Source organism: Zeugodacus cucurbitae, chromosome 3 (assembly GCF_028554725.1).
Source record: "Zeugodacus cucurbitae isolate PBARC_wt_2022May chromosome 3, idZeuCucr1.2, whole genome shotgun sequence".
NCBI classification, from domain to species: Eukaryota; Metazoa; Arthropoda; class Insecta; order Diptera; family Tephritidae; genus Zeugodacus; species Zeugodacus cucurbitae.
In genome coordinates, this window is record NC_071668.1 from 28,675,254 (window position 1) to 28,690,918 (window position 15,665).

The 15,665-nt window shown below is 37.7% G+C and overlaps 2 protein-coding genes across 4 annotated transcripts in view; one reads left to right on the top strand and one right to left on the bottom strand.

Annotated features, from left to right (window-relative positions):
- LOC105212879 (dynein axonemal heavy chain 7) overlaps positions 1-15,665 on the bottom strand; it is a 370,911-nt gene that overhangs the window by 217,082 nt on the left and 138,164 nt on the right. The gene's annotated exons all lie outside the window — the stretch shown is intronic.
- LOC105212892 (transcription factor hamlet) overlaps positions 1-15,665 on the top strand; it is a 68,574-nt gene that overhangs the window by 21,072 nt on the left and 31,837 nt on the right. Inside the window, exon 1 of one of the 3 annotated variants that reach the window (XM_054226803.1) lies at positions 14,628-15,019. The exons of the other annotated variants lie outside the window; for them this stretch is intronic. Within the exon in view, the coding sequence (XP_054082778.1) occupies positions 14,992-15,019 (28 nt within the window). The 5' untranslated portion in view covers positions 14,628-14,991. Of the gene's footprint in view, positions 1-14,627; positions 15,020-15,665 lie in introns of those variants that run through there. 3 annotated transcript variants of the gene reach the window in all.

The window sequence follows — 15,665 nt, forward strand, 5'->3', positions numbered from 1 at the left end:
GTCACGAGTGCCTTTGTATTTTTGAAAGCAGACAATGTGATAATGCTTGTGAACTATTAAGTATAAATTACGAATATCCAGTTTAATGAAAACATACATACATTGTATATACGCACCTTCGTATAAATATTATATGTATATTTTACTACATGCGCTCGCGCATAATGAAGACGAGCAGCTGATAAAAATTGACAGCAGCACTTCAGATGAAGAGTGCTGCTACTGCTTATCCACGCGCCTCAATACTTCCGGTGGCCTGTGCCATTAATAAAAGCGCGCATGCCAACGCACCGCAGATGTACATGTAGATGTAGGCTCGTTTGTTGAATAGTTAGGCGCATTGTCGATTGCAATTGCATATCCTGCGCCTGCCCTCCACTCGTCTTGATCATCGCCATCAGCAGCGCGTCCACGCCTCTGGCCTTTGACATCATCTATTCACTCATTCAATCATTCTTTTGCTCTATCACTTTCTATCGACGCGTTGTCGCCCCTTTGCCCTAGGTTTTTGTTCGACGCAATCGCTGCAATTCGAGATTAGACAGGGTTCACAAGCAACTGCATTGGGATTTGCATTTTGGGGGCGAAAATAACGTTGTGATTTGTGGGTAATACTAGTTAAAATACAAGGAATTCGATATAATATTTTGTATGCAAAGGGAATTAGGCGGGGAAATACTATTTTTACTAAGGTAGTTCTTTCTTTATCGCTCAAAACTTTTTTCATTACTCTCGTTCGTAAACACTTAATCTAATATGATCGCTTCTTAGATGAAAAAATAGCAGAAAGGCCTCTCATGCAGAAGAGAGAATAAGGACTGAAACTTTGACTTTTACTGTTGCAGAATTGTTGTCGATGTAAATATTTTTCTCACGAGCTCATAGGAATTGTGTAAAATATAACTGCAATTCGACCATAATCATTCCTCCCATATGACCTTTAAATTCAAACACCTATGGTACAACCTTTTTACCAGCCTCCACTTTCGCTGTTTCCTTGATGGGATATTTAAGGAGTATCAAATATTGAGCCAAGGAAATTTGCCGCTGATCTTCTTATCCTCCATTTTTTCACTAATATCCATTTTAAAATCAGTTCCTTAAGAAATACCAAGATATGTTATATCTAACAAAAGTATATATTCCACTTCGCACGAAATACTTACTTTTCTGCATCGAGTTTCTTCCACTTCAACCCACAGTGCTGACATTTGTAGCCACATGTTCAATATACCGCTGTACCATCACCTTCAACCTCTTGCAAGTAGTGATCCTGAGAATTATACAAGTAAACTTTGATTTCTATTCGAAACGGTGAATAAAGTCACTCAGTCCAACAGTTCGTCGCTCTAGTATTTCTATTGTTTGGGTGTGCGGCGTGCGTTGTGCGGCCTAAATGCGACTGCGTGTCTGCGAGTCTGCGAAAAAGGACGACTTCCGCTCTCCAAACACAATGAACATCCTCGTTGCTCGATCGTTTCGCATTGTAATTATGATTTCGGCTGCTAGTTGAGATTCGCGCATACAGTTATACTTCCATATATAAGTATATACGCGTATGTGTGTGTTGCATTCAATTCTTTGTAGAGATGCTTTTTCATTATTTGAATGACTTTTGAGTTGACTTGATTTCAGCTTCACATCTGATTACCGACACAATACTTCATGGAAGCGGTGGATTACCTTCTTTGCATTTCATAGTATGTGTGAGTGTGTGCGTTAGTGCGAGTGGCGGGAATTTCAACAAATAATATAGATATTTGTAAGACTGTGTATGCATATCTACACGCTTACATCTACTATATTAAGTATGTACGCGGTCCACTTGGCTGTGACGCGGCGGGGCGCTGACGTAGAAGTCAACAATTTACAAGATACTTTGGTAAGCACACAAGGAGCAAGCATAATAACATTGTAAAGCTTGTATGTAAGTATGTATATGTATATGGCTGTGTGACGGAATGGCCGACTGCTGATTGCGATTTGCGTACTTGCAATTGGATCGGCAAACGGATCACCACTCGACTCGGCACTGACGGAATGACGACAAAACTATTTACATACATACATACACATAGAAGCATATAACTTTTATGCACGTGTATGTTTGTATACTTGTTCATGTGCGCGGTGGTGGCGACTCGCTTACTGGGGCGCGAACAATGGCAAATCGCTCGCTGGCTGTCCTGTAATTACGGTTATGCGATAAAAGCGCACACAATGCCCACTGTGCGTGTATTTGTGTAGTTTTTTTTTTAATAAAATCCGAGGAAAAAATCCAGCTACATAAATGCTCGTCTTGTAGCTGATTGCAAGATGCCTGTGTTTTAAATATATATATGTAAATGTATATATATATTTACACAAGTACATAAGTACTTGACAGCGTCTTGATCTTGAAAAGTTCTTTTTTCCGATTCGCACAACAACATCGCAACGGCTTCCCGCCGAGTTAATTACGGAGCAGTGCGCGCACACAGACATCAGGCATCATGCATAAACATTTGTATGTATGTACATATATAGGCGAAACATGCCTTCATGCCTTCACTTTGTGACACGCAATCAAACAAGTCAAATTCACATACTCTAATAAATATTTTAGCTTTTTATACGGCGCGATTGCCTGGCAGCACATTTTCCTGTCTTCCTTTCATTGCGGCTTTCTTTTTGTTCTTGATTTTGTTTTTGTTTGCGTTAGTCAACTGAACTTTGACAGTTGCTGTTTGACGTTTGCGCGGCAAATATCCTTGCGCACTCTCTTGCTGCGTCCCGCAGCGCGTCAGCTGAAATCTAGTCCAATTGCTCAGCTCGCTTAGCTTCTCCAATGACATTCCGCGGCACTTGAGTCCGCACACACCCCACTGTTTGGGCTGTTTGTTTGAAGACACCAAATTGTATGAAGTATACTTACTTTTGAGCTAGAAAATCAAATTGGTTTGAAAATCGCACAAACTTTGTCAATATGATCGTGTAACTGTTTATTGTTCCCATTTTGCAATTTTTATGGGTAAGCGATTGGTCTACACTGAAACCCGTAATTATAGTGAAAGCGAAAGCGAATTTCGATTTTTTCACAGCAATTATGTGCTAGCGCAGTTTTTTTATATTTCTGACTTTCTAAAATAGTGCAGCAGAAAATATCGCCGCGAGAATTTGAAACCTATCAATTTTCTCACATTGACAATAATTGCTTTTCGATGTTGCCGGGCGCAGACAGTGGATATTTTTGAATGCCTCTTTATATTTTGTAATCTACTGGTTTAAAAAAATCTGAAAGCGAAATAGAATTTTTGTGAATACAGTTGTTTCAGAAAAATGTCTTTGGAATCCAGACGACTTTTATTTAGGAAACTGAACCGTCCATGTGTATGTATATGTATTATGATCTAATCTGGGAACTATCTTCCCGAATGTTAAGTATTGTGCCACCACAGTTCGGTAATAGCTGGAGAAGATCAATGTTCATATTTACATAAACTGTATTTATTATATTAAGATATTTCCTCGTTGAGAAATCTTTGGACGAAAGGATGAAAGTGACTGATCCTCCCCTTTTTTGGCAAACTCCAACTGGGTTTTGTCTTCGGTTAAGTAATGATCACTTTCGTAAGCTTTCAAATTTTAATTCCACAATCGTCGTTGACGTCGAAACGTCGCTGATTCGCAACTTCAGCTTCGCTTTTACTTCCCTAGAGCGAACAATGACGGTTTCTACCAAAGCGCATTAAGCATTGGACTTCCAAATTAGCAATTTTACGTATGGCTCTACGTTTATTGGCCTACCTAATTTATAGCATTGTTTACCATCTGAGATGTCTATTTTTAAGAGACTTTTTATTCCTTTATATGTTTTCTCCTACTTGTTAACCCATTATGTCCCAACCATATATAAAACCATTTTTTAATCAATTTTATACGTTTATTAAAATGAAGTAACTAATTCCCTCTTCAAAAAGTAGCTGAAAAGTTTCAAGAAGTGTTCATTCGAACGTGTACCCAAGCGAGTACAATGGGTTAATGGGGGTACCTATGTAAAGTTGCAATTATAAAAAAAAAATTTACTTGATTCTTTGATGACAATTAGTATGAAAATTTTTGAAACATTCTCTCTTAACGTAAAGTGCTATATTAAATATCTCACAAACACACCGAATTCTTTGGTGACATTCCCTGAGCTCGTTCGGGATTCGTTTCGAAAAATGGTTGGAGGAAGAGCGTTGATCATTGCGATATTGACTTGATATTGTAATTGCGTAAGTAAAATCGCACAATGTTACGCTGTTATTCCAGTAAGTCACATACGCGTTACTTGCACTCTCATAAAGTTTTCATGAATTGACTACGCATGAACTTATCATTGATGGGACAATGGAACGGTTCAATTGTATCAATCGAAATGAAGTAGAAATGAGTGATCGCTAGATCCAACATAGTCGGTGACCGCGGAAAGGTTTCTGAACTTCTTAAAAAATTAAAAGTTTAAAAAATTTCCAACTAAATCAAACTCACTATTCACAAAATTTACACATTTTTCAATGAACAGCTAAAAACTTTGCGGATGTGCAATAACAAATTTCAAAAAAAGCGCAAAAATATTGCAAATCTTAAGTTTCTTATATATTATTCCCTTTTATAAAAACAATGCACAAGCCATCAACCAACGAAACGGAATATGCAAAGAAATCCGTCATATATTATATTTCTGTTGGACTGCTTTAACTTTCCTTACAAGACTTCTAATATTATCTTCTGCTAATATAACGCCCAGACACCTGACCTTGTATCCAATAAATGTTCGATCCAGCAACAGCAGCCGCACTTGTTGTAGCCGTCTGCTTCTACTCTGCTCAATATACTATTACTACAGACATTCATGCATATGTAAATATGTTAGTGTGTGTGCATGCCTGTATACCATACTCACGCATATAAATCCATGGTTTTCTTAATTGTATGCAAATCGCCCAGAAATTGTCACAATAAGTGTCAAATTTGTACTAGCACACCGCAGCACCCAAAACAATTCAACAGCTTTGCTTTTTGCTTTTTCAATGTTTCTATTATTGTTGCCACTCGCGCCTGCAGATAGCTCATAAATTTCGTATAAACTGAGGAGAGGACACAAACTAATTTCCATGTTAACAAACTTACCGCATAATTCACGCGCTCGTGAACGCAAAAAGGTGAGCTATCAGTTGAGCAAACTAACACACACACACACACACGAAGGAACATTAAATATGCGTGTAGAGATGGTGCAATTGAGGTAGGGTAATGGTGTTAAGAGATGAGCCGTATAGGCAAATGAGTCGGTATGTATGTCTTCATAACGGTAACGGCCTGTCAAACAAATTAGCGCGACACGAGAGGTTAAAATTTGTTGTTGTCCTCTTTATTAGCTCAATGAATTTACGCTCAGTATGCTTGTGTGTGTGTGTGTACTTTCAAAACTTCGGTGGCACCACGAGCGGCACTCGCACAACGGTTGTGTCATCAAACCCATTTTCCTGCACGAGCAGTTGTTTTTCAATTTTTTTTTTGGTTGTGTAACTAAAGGATCTTCACAGGACACACCGTAACCGATGTTAAGGGATGAACACACGCTGACGCATCCTGTTTGTCTATGCAAAGCATACAATTAGGGGTAAATGTGTTTGAATGAAGGGTGCTAATAGCGTTAAATTAAGATAAGAGCGGCAGCGCGTTGCCAGACAATGAGGCAGATAGTCTATTTGCATTTGACATGGATATGGATACGCTGCATGCAATGCAGGAATGTAGCGCTCACACACCAACAACAACAAACAGTGAATGCGTTAAGTCACAGGCAATTGAGCGATTGAGTTGTGTAAGTGAACGGGTTAATCCCTTTCGTAGCCAAGCAGGCGTACAAAGTCAAAAGCAACTATCGAATTTGTATGGCAGCGATGGGTTCTCGATTGCATTATGCCACCTTTGTGCACAGATTTATTTCGGTTTGCCGTCCACCTTAGTGTGAATGACTAACAATGAGCAAAACTAATAAATTTGATTTGATTTAAATTGGTGCGTTGAAGCCGTTGTATTCGCTTTCTCTTTGAATATGTAATAATTTGCAGATGAGCTCTCGGTGACAACGCCAGTAACTTAGCGCAAACGAAGGATGTAACTCTGTTCAATGCATAACAGTTATCTTTTGAGATACAAATGAAATAAAAAAAGACATTCTTAATGACATATTTATGAGATGCATTTGCAGAAGAATAGAAACTACAAGCGTTCACATATTACATGCAGATGACTTGCTAAATAGTTGTAATACCTTCGGCATGAGTTTTATGTACATAAGTGAATTTTTAGAAGTATGTATGTATATTTTATATCAGATCTTGTTTCATATTCACGACGTAGCATGATTTGTCTGGCAGTTTCATGAGAAACTTGAATATGTGCACTTCGTTGAACTCCTCCGTAAGCCCTAGCCGAAATTTTTGGTAACAAGCAAAAAGTATTATATTTACAGCGCGCAAAGTGAAAATTTGTATTTATTTTCAATGTGTAAACTCATTTTTGACATTCTGTATATTGTATAAATCTTAGTCATCATCTCATCACAGCTCCTTCCAAGTTAATAATAACCCACAAACGATCAATTAAATTTTCGAAATACTTGCTATAGGCAGAAATATCACTTTCCTCACGTTCCTTCGGCGAATTTTGTTTATAGATTCTGAGGCAGCAATTTTGTTGCAAACACACATTTATAAGAAAGATATTTTGCCATAGAATATAATGTTCCTACAGATTCCGGTTGTCCTTTATGTGTCTTTTCGGTATAGTTAAAGTTGATGATTGGGTTCGACATTTCAGATAGTTCTAATAAACTCTTGTCCGAGTTTGATGAAAATTGCAAAAAAAAGAGCAACTAATTTTAAGTATATCCAAACATTTATTGATATCCCGCTGGATTCTTCAAATATTTATTCACTTAAAACTTTTGGGGATATTTGCCTCGAAAATATCTTCTTTATTAAAATATTGATGGTATGTTCATCCAAGAAAATTTGTACATGACTCAATTTTGCCTCAATGAACTCCATTTTACGGTCGTTCAAGATAATTTTGTGGATTTATTGTGATGTTTTCATCTGTTACATCCACTTTTTGCTGGGTTCATTGTTATCGGGGTTGACATGAATAGCTTGGCCTGGCTCGGAGCCCGAATAAGACTCATAGATAATTTTTTTCTTTTTTGTCGAAACTTTTCAAAAATGTTTAGAAATGAATGTCTAGTACATAATAGAAGCGGAGAAGAGCGAACTCTTTCCCAAATATAAAATAGTTAATAGATTTCACGCTTTCATCAAATTATCTGTTATTCCATTCCTTGTTAATTGTAATTGGTAGCAAATTTGGTTTTCGGTTCTAAGATTTTGAAAATATCTTCATTATATTTAGGGCTTTAATTAAATCGCAAATGTGTTTGACTTGACTTTGTGCCATTATTTAAAGGCCTCCTTACTGAGGCCTGACTTACTTAACTTAAAAAACAAGCTCACACGCACTTTTCGTTGGAAAAAATAAAATCTATTTCCATGGTGATCTTGCTCCACTTTATAAAAACCACATAAATATGAAATATAAATAAATAAAGGAAAACAGTTTATTTTCAACGTTAAAGAACGTCAATACAGCCAAGGCGAGTGCTCTCAAATTTAGGCACAATTCAATCCAGCTGTTTGCACTCATGTCCATAACCAATAAGAAAATCCGCTTATTAAGCGCCCAACATCGCATCACTTATGTATTTGTGTGCTTGTAGTAAACCACAGAACACAATAATAAATGGCAAAACGAGAAAATTACAAACCGCACTGCAACGCCCCGACCCCCAAACAAGTCACGCCGACGAGTCGACAAACCCCAGCACACAACAACTGAAAGAAGCTACACTTTGAACTCACAAGCACTGAGGGCCCTTTGTGTGTGTTTGCCAAGTGTGGTTGCCGTTGGCGTGGCTGGTGTGAACGAGGGAGGGCAATGAGCGACAGATACTCGCATTTTGCTCGTGCAAGTGGCTGTGCGCCCGAATTGTTGTGCCCTCCGGCCATACTTTGGCTAACCTTGCGCATTTCGCAGCCACCGAAACCAACATCAACACCAACACCGACCCCGACCTCTCCTCATATGCTCACGTACACTCACTTGCCGTACAGTGAAAATTTTGCAATTATTTGCACCACACAGCAGTAGACGCTCGCTACCGGCTCATTGTCTGACCCCCAACCTGCGTCGTGCTTTGGCTTTTGGCTCTTGCCACAACCCACAGCCCACAGCATGCTACGGACTATTGATGCTCCGTAAAATACATAAAATCTTCATTCGTTTGCTGTCGGCTAATGTGCGAGGATGTTTTGCACAAGCTTCGGCTCGGCCAAACGAAGGGAAGCAAACGATGTTGTTGTGCATGTTGGCTTTGTGGCAAGTGTGTGTTTGCGTGGTGTGGTGTGGTGGCATGGCTGGTGTGTGTGTGCGCTCTCATACCATCATTCCTGCTGCAAGCGCTCTGCGTTCGGTCAACCACAACCGCAAACACATTTATGTTACACAACAAGAACAACAATGAAGCATCACATCCATCCACCCAACGGCGCGCCCACCATGCTCTCACATGTTGCCACATCTGTATTGGATGAAGAGCAAACGAGTATCTGTATCTCTATGCTGGTATCTGTAGCTACCAGCGCTGTTGGGCTCAGCGAATGACACAGAGCGAGATACCAGACATGCGCCAGGACGATTGCGAGCGTGATGACAATCGAGGCAAAACAGTCAGCCAACCGACCGACCAACCAGCCAAAGAAGCGCCAGCCAACCCAAACAACCACCCACATGCGATTACCTCGCTATGTATCTGCTTGCAACACAACGCTACTTACATACTCGTACAAGCGTATGTTGTTAGTGTACACACTGTGGCAAATGATAGTGCTGCTCTCACTGTGCCGTCGCGTGCTGCATGCCACATGTGTGAGTGCGACATTGCTCTGTGATGCTCTGTGTCCTCACAATATGTTGTGTCTGTTTGTTTACGGATGCGCTATTGGATGTGGCAACAACACAGTCAACTGCTGCTGTGCAGGTAGTTGCTGCCACAATGTTTATTATTGCTATTGTTGTTGTTGCGTAAGCGAACTCACCTCAAACACTTGCCGCTCATGGCGATGCATTGGCTGTGGACCGGCGCATCCTTCGTTGTATCATTCGCGCTGCTGCTGTCTCTGCCGCCGCCACTAGCACAGAGATACAGACCGCTGTGCCCTCAAAAGCAGGCAACATACACCTCATACGTGCACACACACACAGTTAAATAATGAATGCGAGGACAACGTACACGCCCTATTATCCTGAATTCAGTGTCTGTTGCTCCTCCCAATTTGCCGGATTCATTTTATTTCACATCGCTGCGCGTGTGTGTGTGTGTGCTTGCTGCGTTGGTATGCGTGCACGCTTGTCTGCCGGCGCTCGACGTCGGACGCTTGTGCGCGTGTGTTTATTTGGTTGCGGCTCATCCACGAGCGTCTGTGTAAACTTTTCTGGTTGGAATTTTATTTTTACAGTTTTTCTTGTCAAAATGTATTGGTATGTGTACCGTTTTGTTCGAAGTTTATTGTTGATATTTTTATTTTCACTTTCCTTCGTACCCGACTGCGCGCCATGAGACGCTCTCACCGCGCCATAGGTGGTTCCGCCATCCAAATGCCTCACATACGCTTATAAATGTACATTTCGCCCTATAAATAAACACAACACATACTTATTTATATACCTTTATATATATATAGTATATGTATGTATGTATGATGGCTTGTGTGTATCCATTCCATCGTATCCATACGTGCAAATAATGCTTCCATGTTTTATGTAATTATTTATTTCGGTTACATTAAATACACACAATACATAAGAAGTAAGCATGAAATGAATTCGGGAGAAACCGAACTTTATATTCCATCGATTGTTGACGGATCAAGATCTTTAAATGTATTAAAAATATGAATCTCTTTATAATTGATAATTTCTTATACAAAAATATGATTACAGGATGTAAAATTAATTTTTCGGATATGACTTTGAGATTCAATCCAAATCGGGAAGCAAGGCTAGGTCAAGCATCTACTAATGGGGAAGATACCTCTAGAACGGATAAATCAGTAAATTTTAATGAAGTTAAAACATTACTTATTAAATTTTGACACCTTTTTGATAAAAAACATAAGAAAATGTGATTAACAAAATGGCGGCTCTACAGAATATTTCAAGCGATTGTTAGGGGGCATCGACTGTTTAATAAAACGTTCAAAAGGGTTACGTTTTAAAGGGTTATTTGTTAACCTAATATCTTTAAAGTTTTAGGAGCATACTTCCCATATGACTTCTAAATTTTCAGTCAGACAATACCGTTTAAATACCGGTAAAACGGTATGACTATGATATGGCATACTCTGACTTTGTTGACAATAAATCCATTCGTATTCAGTATTTTAATTTTTCCTTTTAACGGCACAATTTAACACCACATAGGATAAATATAAATATTCGTTAATTACAAATTCTGAACTTTCGTCCTGTTTCAACTTACAAATATGCTAATTTACTGGAACATTTTTGTCTTTAAACTTTTTCGTCACTGGACACAGTTATGTTTGAGTTGCTTTTCAGCCATTTTGTTTTTCACATTTGTACCTCCCATTGCTTGAAAGTCTTTATCTAACGTCTCTGTATTTATGCTCACATTTTGTCTGTTTGTCCTTTGTTTGTGCTCATATGGCATTAATGCTTTCACAAACTCTTGCATTTATTCATTCTCTCCAGTTATGTGCATCTCATGCTGTGCAGCTTTGTGTTATTTACTCACTTAGGAATGGAATATGCACCACTGCATGTAGAAACCCAGATAACACAGTCCCAATACTAATCATGCTCATCGAATTTGATTACAATTTTAGAAACCCATAGGAAAATATGAATACAATGAAGCGGTAGAATAGGTTATATAAAACTGTAAATAGAGTTTTATACAGAGTTATAGCATTTCCAAGTTTGTTAAAAAATGATCTAAATTATCTTAAACTTGTTATGGATTTGGAACTTTATACTAGGTTTTCAGGTGCTTTTGCTTTCAGCACTTATTCTATCGAAGATGATAATAGCTGTATAAAGCGCTAAATATTAGTGTACTTGCGGAGGATGTTGCAATCGTAGAGACCATATGCTCTGTTTATGACCAAGATTCATGTTCATTCATATTAATAGTTACTTAAATTTACTTACGAGTTTATAAGGAAAGTTTGTTTTTAATGTCGTGAGCGGAACTGAACCGTACAGAAACAGATTTTCATCGATCGCAATAAGAATTCCAAATTTGTGAGGTGGTTAGCTTTGGGATGGTTGGGTTTATTTATTAAGTTGCAGAAGCGTCGACTTGATAATCTCATACATTGCAGTTGCCTTCTGTCGAAATATCCAGTTAATATCTGATAAATATTATCAGAAACAAATATATGTATATTGTAGTCTGGCTTTAGAAAGCTCCTTGAAGTCGACGTATTCGTTGGTATGATAAAGACCAAATATTTTTCTCATACTTCATAGTTTTTGTAAATAGAAAATAAATAAATACTGAGTTTACTCCGATCTTTTCCTAATTTTCATATTAAATTAAATCTAATACTAATGGATGTGAACTCTGATGAATAGGTCCTATCTTGCAAAGCAGGTCTTGTAGGGGGCCTTTGGGCAGGAGACCTTAACAATGCATTCTCAATCGCTGAGAATATAAGTATTGTAACTATGCAGTGTAATTCAAGACAAGTAACGGATGCTATAGCTATAACGGTGTTCTTGATGTTTATTGTAGAATGTCAGAGTTAGCACGAATTCACCATAGCAGTTGTTTGAAAAATGAAACAGAATGACCCTTGAGGACTTTTGAGGTTACTAGCTCCTCGAAAAGACAACGAATTTCAGAGGAATAAATTTTAACAGCCTGTTGTTTCTTCAGTGGATGAGACTTGGAACTTTTGTTAATATTATCTATTTTAATTATATATTCTTATATCTTATAATAATATTCACTTAAAATTATCTTCTGGTCTGAAAGAAAAATATTAGCTGTAAATATTATACTTATAGTACATATACATAGGTACAGATGTCTATTACCATGTTTTGTTTAGAATACTCTAAAAATGAATGCAAAAGGAATATGCACAAAAATCCATTTTAAATTGGCTCCACGTTTTTTAGCAATAAATCTTGTCTTTTATTTATTTTTTTCAAAGGCTTTGGGGCAAATTAATATTATATGGCTTTTGTAAACATTGTCAACAAGCTGAAAAGTTAAATTGACTTGATTCACAACACAATGAGACTCTTCAAAATCAAATCTCATTCATTGCTAACCACACGCTCGTTTTAATGTGCTGCCAACTCGTCTCTGCCTCACAAATCCAATCAGAAACGGATGAACAACGACACAGCTCAATTCGAATATGTTGCTGAAAAGCCTGACGTAATATGTATTTACATATAAATGTATATATGTATGTAAGTGTGAATACCCACTCGTTTGTGGCATGAGATAAACTTATTTGAGTATGCAGATTCCTGAATATATCGTAGCCAAGTATTATTTCCTACAAAACTCTCTACGTATATAGATATGTATATTCTTCTATATATGTACATTATGCCCTCTTAGACGCAAAAGCTGTCTATAGCGAGCAATGAGAGCGCTCGAACATCCTTGAGCGCATCATCATAGGTAACCATATCCGTATCCGAACTCCATCCTACTTCGCACATATACACAAATATGTTGCCACAATTGCCGCAATAGGCTTGCCTTATTGCAATTGTACATATGTATGTGTGTGCTTTAGTTTTCGTATTGGAATTCGTATCCTGCGCACCGAGCGCTGCTTGTTCATCCTCTGCGCCACCGTCGTCGGCGTCGTGGAGACTATCTCGCCGTCGCTGTTGTGGCATTTTTGCCAACGTGGCATTCATTCGCAAACGTTCACTCGCCGCAGGCACGACAATTTTCCTATTCGAACGGTTGTTGCGGCGATCCGTGTATTTTGTTGCTGTCGCTGTCGTCGCTGTTGTCATCGCCGCTCGCTATACACACACGCATATATGCGCATTGTTGTTGGGCGCTCTGTTGCCATCATTTTCGTGGTTATTGTGGATGCAACATTTCGTTTTTGTTGTTGTTTTCGTGTATTTATTTTCGCTTTGATAATTTTAAATATGTTGCTATAGTATGTACGTAACGCTGTCTGTTGCGTGTGCGTGTGTGTACTCACGGCTGTGTATTTGCTTTCATCCCCTGCTGTTTGCGGATACGAGATGCAGATAGTCATCACAACGAGACACGCTGATGCTACCACCAACCATTGACGAGCAACAACGCCGCTGTGCTCGATTACGCACACACACACACGCGCGCAATTGATGAATAAATAAAAAACAACAAAAAGACGCACAACGCCACCCTGCTTCCCTGCCGGCGGCTCGATCACTCACACACACAGGCGCGCGTTCACACACACTATAATTATTATTTAGTCATCATCCACAACATCCTCAACGAACATCCCGGTCCATCCCCGTTAGGCCACTGCGCCGCTAACTGTAACTGTGACTGTGACTGTGGCGCGCATTCAGGCGACGCCGAGTGAACACATCCCAGTTCGAACATCCGTTGTAACATCCCAAACCATTTGAAATCCGTAAAACATTCATTCGCCTTGTGTGTTCGTGTGTCGATGTGTGTGTGTCCGCGTTCGCATCCGTTGACTGCATTTCGTTTTGCTTTGGTTTGATTTAGTCTTGCGGAGACAACCGGCAGACAGACAACTCGCACAGAACACTCAGTGCTCACAGGCTCTGAGTTCTTCACTTCATATTCGCAATCGGCTTTGACAAGCCGCACGAACGTCGTGACTAACTAACTTCGGTCAACACAGTTAGTGTTCGAGTGACTTTTTTGATTTTTGTGACTTTTCAAGAAGTCGTTCTGAACGCGTACGCGACTCGTCTTGTGTGTCACGGTGAAAAGTTAAAACTTTAAAGAAACGAAAAAAATTGTGCGATAATTAAGCTTTATTTGTAAAAATAAATAATATTAATTTCATGTTCGAAGGCAGCTTGAAATGTCGATTAATCAAGTACTGACTGGATAATTACAAGTGCATCTGTGAGCTTAGAGCGTAAAAGTGTTATATATAATTAAAAATATACAAAATATATGTGGAAATTTTAAAAATTACAACTAAGTACCGGGAAGTGGAGAGAGTGTGACTGAAAAACGAAATTCAAAAAAAAAAAAACACAAAGGTTAAAAAATGTGAAAAAAGTTGTGTGAATATACACAACCTAACAGAAAAAAGCGAAAGAAACGAAATCTCTAAAAAATAACCGTTGAAGCTGCAAAGTACTGTAAACGTCAAAATTAAATTAATCAATTTACAATTAGCATTACTTCTGCATAATTCAAGTAATCAAATACATAAACTAGCTAAGAATTAATGAAGTTTTTATATACAAATATGCAACAGAAATTTAGTATTTTTAATTAATAAAGAATTTTAGATAAATATTAAAGAATAAAGAGTTTTAAAGAAGTTTTAAAACATTCAATAAACTATGCTTAACATATCTTCAAATAGTATATGAAAATTTCTTGGATAATTAAAAACATATGTGCTGTTCACACATAAGTAATTTAATTGATAATTAAATTAATTATAACAAGACTTGCCTAACTTAACTATATGCGCTTACAATCCACAATTAATTTATATCGAACTCAAGTAACCAATTTACCGTCGGAATGTGTATCGTGCTCTCATCAACGTAAAACTAAATAAAACGTAATTAATAATTAGTTTAACTGCGAAAAATATATCATTTAAATATTTGGGATTGCTACGCTGCTTGAATATGATTTTTGATCGCTATGCAGTATCAGGTACGGTGACAACAATTTCGAAGTTTTTTCGCTTATAAAACTATATAAAATCGACTTTATTCTTCGTATTGGGCCAAACTTAGCATTTCCGTGAGCTCGAAGTTAGCATCCAAAATCGAAATATTTGGTTAAGAAGTTCGAAAAAGAGACTTTTTATAAAATTATTATTAATTATAGGATATATGTAGTTACGAAAAATACAAAATATATATAAAACTAAATTTTATTCTTAATTCAATGATATATAAAACTTTTTCGTCAAGCTTGCCCAGTATTTTCGGAACTACAATTTTTTTATCATAACTCTGTTATCTAAGCTTCAGCGAAAGATTTTATACATCAATAAATTAAAAGGAAAGTGTAGATTATATTCTTATTTCGGATTTTATAGTAACTATAACCTGTAATTTATAATTTTTACTTGAAAAAAGATTTTTCGTACTTTAAAATCAAATATTTCGATTTTGGAGGCTAACTTTGAAATTCGAAGAATTCAATTTCTTTCAATCTCAATCTCAATGTTGTATACTGTAATTAACAGTAGTTAAGTGGAGTAACAGTAATTAATTACTAACTGATTTGAGTTGTAATTTGAGAGATTTTGCTGTGTACCAATTTTCATAATTGAAAATAGTTTAATTCTATA